Below are 11479 nucleotides of genomic sequence, written 5' to 3'. Positions count from 1 at the left end.
ACATATCCAATCCCTGACATGGATATGAATAAACTACATGAAAGCCTTACAGATAGTGTGACCTCTGACACGTGTTTAGCTGTGTAACAGATATGCCAGAGTTGAAGCAGGTCTTCACCCCGAGGCTCATGTCCTGAACTGTATGTACTGAGAATAGTTATAGTTAACTATAGTTAATAGTTAATAGTTAATAATAAACTCACCATCCATCTCCCATGATTAGACGGATGAAAGAAAGAGGTGATACTGTTGAAGAGGCCAGTCAGCTGGGCCTGGGCTTTCTTGCTAGGCCCTCCCTAACACACACACACACACACACACACACACACACACACACACACACACACACACACACACACACTGTAAAATGCACAATGCACTGGTAATTGTCATGTAATGCATCTAGCCCCTAGAAAGCGAGCCCCACTAACCAGCATAGCCGTAACCCAGGTGACCACGTTAGTGATGTCGTAGGCATTGGTCTGATATCGGGATACGAGTGTCTGGCTGGACCCCACTGGAAGGTTCAGACTCCTCAGGATCCTGGTGAAGATCTAAAGCAGGTCCATGGTAGAAGCATGAATTAACAGCTCATGTGTTAAAGCAAGACATCTGCAATTGACTGAGTAACACTCCATAAAAAATTGTAAATGTGCCGTATTTTGTCAATTGTGATTTTTTTACACCGCAATCGAAATTTGTCCTCCGCTTTTAACCCATCTGTGCAGTTAGAAGACACACACACACACACTAGTGATTACTAGGGGGCTGTGGATCACACGTGCCCAGAGCGGTGGGCAGCCCTAGCCCGGCGCCCGGGGAGCAGTTGGGGTTGGGTGCCTTGCTCAAGGGCACCTCAGTCATGGCCTCAGGTCTGGGAATCAAACCCACGACCCTCCGGTCACAAGACCAGTTCCCTACCACTAAGCCATGACTGCCCCTAAATGTTCCATTTATAATGCATTAAACGACATGAGAAACACCTTATCCTAATAAATAGAACAAGTATTGTATACCTAAGTACAGACAAAACTAATTTAAAAGTAGGATTATAAGACCTTATAAGTTTGTATTACATCTACAATATGTTAATTACATAGAACCTACATAGGAACACCTTGATTATAGGTATTTTCTTACCTTGGGTATATAGGGATCCCAGTCTATGTAACCAATGTTGTCAATGGCTACTCGAGCAAACAGACTGACGAGATTCTGCAACACACACCAACAGATGGAGAATGAAAGTCCCTTAAGCTGTGATTACAGCCTATAGTCATTGGAGTGTGACAGAGGAAGAGATGTGAACATACCGTTTCCCATCCGGGGAGATTCTGTACAGACACCCACAAGCTCATCAGGTCATCAAACCACAATCTGGAGATCAGAGGCATCAGGGAGATGTAACATTTCTAAGCAGCTGTCACAAATGATACACATGGCCCTGGCCTGGCTTGGAGTGGCCCATTTGTAATTGTACTTATTACTCAAGACAGTTGAACAGAACCATCTATGAAAGGACTTTGAGAGATGATGGTACAATGGCTATGTGATGCCACACAAGGGAGCGGGAGGGCAGGAATTAGGGAGCAGAAGGGGTGGGGCTTGTTGTGAACTAGGAAGCAGAAAGGGTGGGGCTTGTTGTGAACTAGGAAGCAGAAAGGGTGTGGCTTGTGAACTAGGAAGCAGAAAGGGTGGGGCTTGTTGTGAACTAGAGAGCAGAAAGGGTGGGGCTTGTTGTGAACTAGAGAGCAGAAGGGGTGGGGCTTGTTGTGAACTAGTGAACTAGGAAGACAATACATGTGAACTAGGAAATAGAAGGGGTGGGGCTTATCAGGAACTAGGGAGCAGGAGGAGAGGGTTTGTCAGTACTAGGCAACAGGAAGTGAGGGGTTTTAATGGGAACTAGGGAACGGGGGGGGGGCTTGTGACCAGGAAAGGAAGGGTTTTTTTCAGGAACTAGAGAGCAGGAAGGGAAGGTTTTGTCAGGCCTCACCTGAAGCCTTTGTGGTGAAGGTGGGGAGGAAGCGTGGTAGGGAGGAAGAGCTCGAAGTTGCTAAAAGCTCTCTGCATTGTTGCATCAAACGGACAGAGCAGTGGCCTCCACTCATCCAGCATCTCCTGAGTGGCTGATTCAGGGAAGTATCTACACACACGGATATGCACACACAATAAAAAAACAAATGTATTGTCTGTTAACATTTTTGTCTCACGTTTTCTAAATACATTTTCCTATTTGCATATACCAAACACTGCAATCTACTAAAACAATATTAAAGCCATACAAGTGATGGTTGATCTCAGATGCCCACAGCATAAACATGTATGGGTGGCCTGGATGACCTTCTCTATACTGTAAACAGATCATCTACAAAGAGATGCACACAACCGCCCTGTCATTTCAAAAGGGCCCACAAAGTGCTTTAGAGCAGAAATTCATGGACGTCAATATCTTGTTCGACATTCTGTTGTACAATTCTGTGAACTGTAGTGAATAACAATAGCAGTGGTAGTGTAATGAAAGCCACTGACTAGAACAGTTACCAAGACAACATGTCTAAAGGAGTGCCTTTACCAATATCAAGGTCTCATGGTGGCAGTTAAGGGTTTGGACAGCAGGTGTATGTGTGTCTAGCGGTCCCTCCATTCTCTCAGTGACAGGAAACTCTCGCTGAGGCCTGATTTAAATTAGCCTAGTAGCATCACAAGCCTTTGAAGGATTGAAGGTGCATGTCTGTCTGACTAGCCCTCAACTCACTGGAACCATGAGTTTTCGCTTATTTTCCCCTTCGATGTCCTGAAGTACAAACACTTGAGCACTTTTCATCTCTATGAGTCTCATTTAATATTTCCAGCATTCATTGTTAAGTAGAATTATAAATGTTTAATGTTGCAAAAGCATCATGGTTAAGACTAGAGCCATTCATATTCTAGACATAGATCACAGACTGCTATATACAACCCCTCTTTATTTAAAGGGCTGGACATTTCTGGCAGGCAGAGCAGGCACAACTGAGTCAAATGGTCAAAATGCTAACACTCCTGTGCATGATAAACTTGTTCCACCTCCACATCCTTGACACGGCCATGTCACTGATACTGGGGGTGGTTTCATGCCCAAATAACTGTCCAGCAGAGGTCCTGCACTCTCAGGGAGATGGAAAGGATGGCAAGACTGTGAATGTCTGTACTGGCTACTGTTTGTAATTATACACCAACATATTACTCCTATTAGATAGGGAATACCTCAAAGTGTTGTGGCAGTGATACTTACATAATGCTCATTCCTATGCTATTTTGCTCTTGTATTACACTTTATTTGTGTTCATAATGAATGTGTCATAAGTATGATGGAAGGTTTGTGCTCTATGTGTGTGTGTGTGTGTGTGTGTGTGTGTGTGTAAGAGGACCTCTGTTCCAGCCTTTGCAAGGGAGAACAGCTTGTTTGACCTTCGCTATCCCAGAACAGAGATAACGCAAGCACAGAGAGCCCCTGCAGGAAGCAGCAACCACCTGTTTGTGACTAGCCAGAGATACAAATTAAGCAGTGCACGTCTCTTATTGACCAACTGGTTAAGTTTTCTAATTCTCTGATGACCCATTAAGGATGACCAAACCTATGTCACGACCATATAAATTGCACACTGAAGTGTCTTCTTTATAGAAGTTTATTTGGGATAAATGCATGCACCCTGGCTGTGAGCGCTAACACCTCATTAAGACTCTTTATTAATCAAGGCTAAAACAACCCTAATATCCATCACAGTGCTCAGTGAGTGTAACTGGTGTAAGAAGTGTTTCTGAAAAAGGGATGGGTGTGTGTGTATGTATCATTTTATTACTTCCTCATATTGGAGATGTGATTATATTTTGATTATGAGTAGTCCAGACTTCAATATTACAGACCTGGTAACCCCCTTCTCTGACTACACAAACACAACAGAAACTAAAAGGAACTGCAAAACCGCCAAAGTCTATTCTAATAACTTACGAGTATTTTTCCTACATAACAAAATCTGTTAACACCGACACACACTCAGCACAAGCAAGCTGCAAGCTTGATTTAAGCAGATCTCCTGGAAACAGCTTTCCCCTGACTAATTATGGTAGCTCCATCCACGTGTCTCCCAGAACCACCATGAAATGTATGTTCATCAGGAAACCTGTTGAAACTCCCGATCCATTCATGGTAGACTACACCTTGGTTTTTTTCCCAACCTTTAACCGCGCTACCCTAATGCCATTAACATGAAAAACGTAGAGAACTTACGGTCTGCAGCTCTTCACCAAAGTCTTCAGCACACCCTCCACCGAGCTGAAAACAGAAAGCAGAGAACTGAGATTCACGTGCTCACAGATGGTTCTTCAGTCACATAAACAGGAGCTGAACACACATGGATGCAGACAGACATGTACAGATCCTGACGTGGAATTTCTGGAATGGACAATGACGCCACGCATTATTAAACCATTAACTACAGTTCAACCAACTTTAGGTTCCATATTTCTCCTCTAGATGCACATTTCATTGATTTATGCTAAAGCTGCTAATTTCTTCTTGTTAGATGGCATTGGAGCAGCCCCAGGGTTCTTCAGTGCATTTCTACTTCAAAGGTGACAGCTACTGTTTGCTTCAGGCCTGCACCAACAGTGTTGGGTAGGGCAGCGGTTGCTGACTAGCTAGCATGCTCATTAGTTACTGTGTAGTTAGCACAAGCATTGATTCCACAGACAAACAATCCATGGCTTTTTCATGGCCGAATGCTGTAGCCATGTGAAACCACCCATTTAAGTAAATAAAAATAAATAAAGGCACAAAACATATGAAATACAAAACAATAATAAAACAAACACACATAAATAACTCAAACTCTGATCAATATGGCCAGACACAACATACAAACCCTACTGATCCCCTGTTGATAAGAAACAAAGAGCAGGCCCTGACCACGGACACGTTTCACCTCACACGCCATCCTCACACGGCTTCACTGGCCCTGCCTGGCTGGAAAAGAGCTTTCAGGGGATTGAGTAGGGGATTGAGCAATGTGATATATAATCTAAAAATATCCACAAAAACACCAGGACGGAGGAACACAACCTGGCGTCATCGAGACCATTAGGCGCATACACCACAAATCAAAAAGCAGCCCAACTCACAAGCTCCTCAGGGCAGCACGTGCAGATACCCAACACCCCGTCAGGGTCAGAGCGTTCTTCGTCATAGTGACCTTTATTTTGAAACAAGCTCAAACAGTCCTGCTCTCATTCAGAGGGGAAAATGTGACCAGTCGTGGGGCGGCTCTGGTTGCCGCCACAGGCCTGTGAGGGAGCAGGCCACTGGGGTGTCAGGTGTCCACCGTGAAGTGCACAAGCGAAAAACAGCTGCTATTAACAGAGGGCCAGAGCTTGTGTGGAAAAAGGCCCGGCAATCCTCCAAAACTTGTAGGATTGCTGGTGTGTGATACGTTTCTATTTCTGCTGGAAACTTTGCGTGGTCATTGCAGCTGGGATGAGCTGTTCTTTTTTTTTTTCCACAACATGCAATGCAATTAATGTTTGGGAAGCAGTGGTGTGAACCAATAAGTTAAACATCAAGACAAAGCAGCAGGGTCCTTACCATCTCTGAGCAATTTTTATGATTAAGTGCTTAGAGGAGGAGTGTGGCCGGAGAGAACTAAACACGGGGGAAGACATGACACAAAGGCAGACTCAGCTCAACACTGACTGGTACGCATCACTGCACTAATGTTAAACAAACATTGAGTTATTATGAACTACAATGAAATGTACAACATTCAAAACTGTAATCCATAGATCTTTATGTAGAGGGCAGATTACAAGCCTGTGAGAACACTTTTACAAAATCTAAGTAAGGAAATTCTTTAACTAAGTAACTTTAACTTTAACTAACTAAATTCTTGGGCTCAATTGTTAAAAATGACAAGTGGCACAAAATGAAACACTAAATATTACACTTCAAAACCCTACCCTAATTTAGCTAGTTAAACTGAGATTTAAAAAACTATTTTAAAAACTGAGATTTTGACTATGTCAATAAAAGCATTTACCTGGGGAACCAGTTTAGGCCGAGGTGTTCGGTTTTTGAGTACAAGATCCTGTCCTGTAACTCATATAAGGGTCTCCATGGTAATTCTAGGTCATCTCTGGAGAGAAGCTCCTTCTTTCTGCAGGGACAGAGAATTTTACAGAACAGTTGAACATAGTGAATATGACATTAATCAATAATTATACTGAACAGCTTTCTGAAAAACATACATAGCATAACATGATCAGTGCCGGTTTTCTTAGCATGATTCAAGACTTCATTTTTATTATTTTATTTTTGTTTATGTTATTATTATTATTTTATTAATTATTATTATGCATTATATTATTTTATTATTTTAAACTATTATTTAATTTTTTTCAGAAAAATAAAAAACAATGATAACCAAAGGCATAAAGGAATCACTGTAGCTAACCCCCAGTAGGAATGAGATATAAACTTAGAACAGAATTCTTATTAATATGTGAATACGAAATACAACATCAAGCTCAAAATCACTGACCCCCACACGCATCTCTACTCTTGCTCTTGCTCTAAGACTATGGTACATACTTACAGATCTATTACGTAAGCTCAACAGCACTTTGGTGAACGTAACTGCATTTATTATGCAACATTCATACTGTGACAGGCAGAGTATGTGGAAGCATTGCTATTGGATGGTGTGTCACATCCAGCCCCGCCTCCACGTTACTCAAATCTGTTGTGTTCTCACACGTGCTCTTGTTTATATTCTCCACGTGTTTCGCTAGTCACGCCCCTTGTCTAATTGTTACTCCACCTGTCATTAGTAGCTCCATGTGTTTAAGTGAAAGTATTTATACCCATAGTTTCTCTAGTTACTGGTCTTTGTTTCTGTACGGCTGTAATTACAAACGTATGTTTGAATGTTTGGTTTTCTTCATTATTATTTGTAAGTTTATTTGATTTAGCTCTTTCTTGAAAATGTATAAAGATCTGTCACGTAGGGCAACGCCCCCTCTCGTGGCTGCCACTCTGGGTTCCCTCGTGTCTGTGTTCCGTGCCTGTTTACCCTGCCCCGCTCGTTGTCTCTGAGATTCCCTGATTGTCCGCCACGCCCCTGTCATAATCGTCCCCACCTGTTCCTAGTTTAGTTCAGTGTTCATATAGTCCCTGTATTTCCCCAGTCTGGTTGTCGGTTGTTTTGGATGTCTGACCGTTTATGTGTTTCTCAGTTTCGTGTTGCCCTGCTGTCGTTTGTTGCTTTCCGTATCGTTATGCCCCTGTACCTGTCCAACCTTGATGGCTCTCCTGTTATGACCCCTGCCTGCCACTACGATGACGATTATGGAATGCCCTGCAATAAATCTCGCTCTTCTCAGCGATTGTGTCCGTCTCCTCGCTCCGTGGCGCGAGCCACGTTACAAGATCATTATTCATGTCTTGGTTTTGTTTGTTTTCTCATTGCCTTCCCTATTTGACCTTGTACTGCTTACATGACTCTTCTAATAAATCTGGCTCTACTCAGCGTTTGCGTTCGTGTCCTACTCGCTCTGCAAAACAATCCGCATCACAGTGGCGTTGTGTGGGGTTACTTGAGCAAGCTGATGAGGAGTCTGGCAAAGCCTTGCATGACGGTGATCTCCAGCTTGGTAAGAGTGACCAGCTCGAACAAGAGCTTGATGAACAGCACATGGTCTTCTTTGCTGAACTTCCTGCCATACAGGCGGATGTAGCTGGAAGGAGATCAGACAGTTACACATAATCAGACGCCTAATTAGAAATAAACAGTCCACAAAACATTTTTCCCCCATATATAATTGTAATAGTTTGAGCCTGAGTTTAGTTGGGGCAACACTTTGATGGGTTTGCATGACTCGGAAGCCTCATGTTGTGATTCAGCTAAGAGAGCGAAAAAAACACTTGCCATAGTTAGGTTCATTACGATTTGCATTACATCACACTAACTCAGAAATTTCAATGTTTAATTTTCCCTCCCTGGTCTGTGATTGGTTCAGCTCAGCTGATTTAACTGACACATAACAGCACTCAGGTTGAATATATGTATTCCACACTAAACTACATTTACATTTATGGCATTTGGCAGACACCCTTATCCAGAGCGACTTACATTTTTATCTCATTTTTTATACAAGTGAGCAATTGAGGGTTATGGGCCTTGCTCAGGGGCACCTCAGCCATGGCCTCAGGTCTGGGAATCGAACCCAGGACCCTCCGCTCACAAGACCAATTCCCTAACCACCAGGCCATGACTAAACTAGTTTGACTATCTGAGTGGCCTTCAATTCCATAAAGTTCAGATCAGGAAAAAGCTATAGATGAGATTGTGGCTTTCTGATTGAGTATGGTAAACATATATAGCCTACAGAACAAAGCTTCAAAGCTTCCCCACACAGCTCTTGGGGCCTGTCAGTCAGACCTGGTCTCCACTCGTTTCCAGATCCTCTAGAGCACTGCCACTGGACTTCTCCATGACCTGTCTGAATGCTTGTGTGGTTACAAACACCCGCCGCTCTTCTGCCTCTCCTAACTGGAGGCTTTTCCCATGATGCAGGCTGCTTCCAAAGCCTCAGTCTTTGGATTGAATGAAGTTGCGTGCACAGGTTTGGGGTGCACAGGTCCGGGGTGCACAGGTTTGGGGTGCACAGGTTTGGGGTGCACAGGTTTGGGGTGCACAGGTTTGGGGTGCACAGGTTTGGGGTGTGCCTCTTGACACTTTAAAGTTTTACTGTGCTGTACAGCTCTTGCTGTCATAGTTTCCCTCCTTGGGCAGCAGTAACAAACTGTGCCAAAAGGCATGAGATTATTCTCTCAATGTCTGTATGGCAAATGACCCACATATGATAGCTAGGCCAGTTAGGTTATTAGACTGTAAGCTGATGAACAGATCCAGAACACTGAATGAACACTGAACAGATCCAAAGTTCAGCTGTTCACTCAAAACACTAAATCTGTTCATGTGTCCCTAGAGCTGAGAGCAAAATAAACTGTCAAAAGCCCCACCCTCTTACAAGCTGTTCTTACTTTACAAACCACTCCTTTGTCTTTTCCAAAAACACATAGTAAAGTTGGCATATGATTAAACTCAACTAAGGTTTCAACGTGACACATCATATTTCCACTTAACATTTGCGTCGTAATGGACAGCTGTTAGGGCTCAAATAGCAACCAGACATTTGAATTGTGTAATACTCGGTGTTTACTGTTTACTCATAGAAAGGATCATAAGCAGCCTGACTGCAGTGCCTATTCATGCTAGCTGAGATCTCAAAATAGCAGTACTTTAATGAAACATGATGAAGGATTCTTGGTCTATTGGCTTCAAAACACGATCTTTTGCAATCCTTGTGAAATGATGCTAGCAAGGTCAAATTTAAAATGTGTTAAGACACATGTCTATTTAATGACACCCCAAACTACACATGGACACTGAACACACTGCTGTCCAGTTAAAGAACTAATGTGAAAGGTTATGCATCACAATATGGGCAATCAGTGTCCTCCTTCCCTGGTTTCTAATGAAATAATACTCGGACAGGACCGTAAATGTTTTAGGGCGCAACTCTCTTAATTTTAAACAGCGAATAACCGAGCCAGGTTTATTCAATTCAAATCTTGTTAAAATATGCTTGATAAACGAAGGTTTATAACGATAAGTTACTTTTCTTCTATACAAATGATTTGATTCTGGTTACATATTATATATAATATATTAAAATTTTTGACAAAGATCTACCAGGTGTTGCAGACATAAACTTGCTGTAAATTGCGTCGCCTACTTACGTGGAAAGTTTCCTCGTCCAAAACGTGACACCTGGCCATAATTCCCTAAGCTGAACGGCCCGGCCAAGGTTCCCTTTGATTTGGGCCAATATTTCATTAGACTCTGCGTCCAATTTGTCCTCATAAGGAAGGAGTTTGTTGTAAACAATGTCTTTCTGAGGAACAAAACCTAATGCTTCAGAGACTTCTTTTTTCATATTACGGCGGTGTAAACGTGCTTCTTTTACCTCTGATTAAAAAAAAATGTCCTGAAAATTACTACTGTAGCAATTCCAATTTGTGCTAATTCAGCGTCTGATGTGGACCGAGACTCCTGTAAATGAACGTGTGTTAATGAAATAAACCGGTTGCGGTTCCTCCCTGTTCACACTAGTGTTCTAGCATCACTGGGTATAAGTGAACTGCCGCAGGAGCGACCACATCTTTATCTAGCGCCGTCAGCTGTCATCCTCTCGTCATCCTCCCTGCCTACCCTGACTCCAGCTGTTTGTCGCCGCTCGAGGTTAACCAACCATATTGTCGCCTAACAAAAACACTACAAAACCCCGCCCACTTACGGGGGGCTGGGCCCATCGTCACTTCCGGTTGACCTGCTAAATGATTTTTTTTTTCCGACACCCCTTGCTAATTATCCTGCTATCTCTGTTACGAAAGCAACCGAGGTGACTTCTTACAGCTTGTATGCGAAATATTATATATTACGAAGTACACGGAATGTTTCGTTAGTCTGTTTGTTTATAGGATAACATAGTACTAATGCCGAAACGGCACACTATATGTCTATAAGGTTATTATAGACAGCACTCCCAGTTCCGTAAACATTGACTGTCAGTTGTTAGCGTCGTTACGCAAAACTGCTTATTCTCGCCATTTCGGATTTATCTTTTCATATGTGGTACAAGAATGGAATTATACGCGTAATGGATTTGTAGATTACACTTAAATTAATAAAATAATTAAGTTCCCTAGAAGTCACTTTGAGGTATGTGAAGATAAAGAGCTTAACCCTTCATCCTGTTTTAATAATGAAATAACAATGATTAGATTACATGGTAACATGATTAAATGTATTGGAGAACACGTCTGTAGTTTACCCACCTTGTCACCATTTGAAATATTGCTGAGCAGCAAGGAAAACCCCTCTAAGCATGAGGAATAAACAAAACAAACGGTAATATTTTAAATAATATTTCCTTTTATTAGTATGCCATGTAAAATGGTGTAAGCAGACTCCAGCTTGTCTAAACTGGATTTCTGAAGCAGCATTTTTAAGTCTTAAGAGCATTTATGTGGCTCAGGTATATGACCCAAGACTAAGTTAATTGGGTTGTCTTTTATAACATACTTGTTTTACAATTTTTTATTATTATTTTTTTTACAAATGTCTGATTGGAAACACTTTTCCTATTTCCTATCAGTATATGGTTATGCTGTCCTGAAGAGCACTATATATTGTCTTGGTATAGTTGCTGAGAGTTGAGATTATGCTGTTTTATTTGTGTTGTTTAACCCTCTATGGCATGGTGTAGCCCTCAGGCAACAAACCACTATTTCTCCCCCCACACTGCCTCTTTAAATTTTTTTTGGTAAAACATCACATTTTAAATCAGCTGATAAGTCTGGCACCAATAAAAATTGGTCTGG

The 11479-nt window shown here is 42.1% G+C and overlaps 1 protein-coding gene across 2 annotated transcripts in view; it reads right to left on the bottom strand.

Annotated features, from left to right (window-relative positions):
* Positions 1–10298, bottom strand: part of psme4a (proteasome activator subunit 4a) — a 33390-nt gene extending 23092 nt beyond the window's left edge. Inside the window, exons 1-10 of one of the 2 annotated variants that reach the window (XM_077012373.1) lie at positions 9836–10297; positions 7627–7767; positions 6072–6188; positions 5621–5677; positions 4271–4315; positions 1997–2146; positions 1314–1377; positions 1141–1215; positions 432–554; positions 204–296 (exon numbers count right to left, since the gene is read on the bottom strand). In XM_077012373.1, the coding sequence (XP_076868488.1) occupies positions 204–296; positions 432–554; positions 1141–1215; positions 1314–1377; positions 1997–2146; positions 4271–4315; positions 5621–5677; positions 6072–6188; positions 7627–7767; positions 9836–10032 (1062 nt within the window). In that variant the 5' untranslated portion in view covers positions 10033–10297. Of the gene's footprint in view, positions 1–203; positions 297–431; positions 555–1140; positions 1216–1313; positions 1378–1996; positions 2147–4270; positions 4316–5620; positions 5678–6071; positions 6189–7626; positions 7768–9835 lie in introns of both variants that reach the window. The other variant, XM_077012382.1, reaches the window with a different exon arrangement.
* Between the last annotated feature and the right edge of the window lie 1181 nt (positions 10299–11479).

The sequence above is a fragment of the Brachyhypopomus gauderio genome, chromosome 1 (assembly GCF_052324685.1).
Source record: "Brachyhypopomus gauderio isolate BG-103 chromosome 1, BGAUD_0.2, whole genome shotgun sequence".
Taxonomy (NCBI): domain Eukaryota; kingdom Metazoa; phylum Chordata; class Actinopteri; order Gymnotiformes; family Hypopomidae; genus Brachyhypopomus; species Brachyhypopomus gauderio.
The sequence above is the reverse complement of the archived record's forward strand: the minus strand, read 5'-3'. Positions and strand labels throughout refer to the sequence as shown.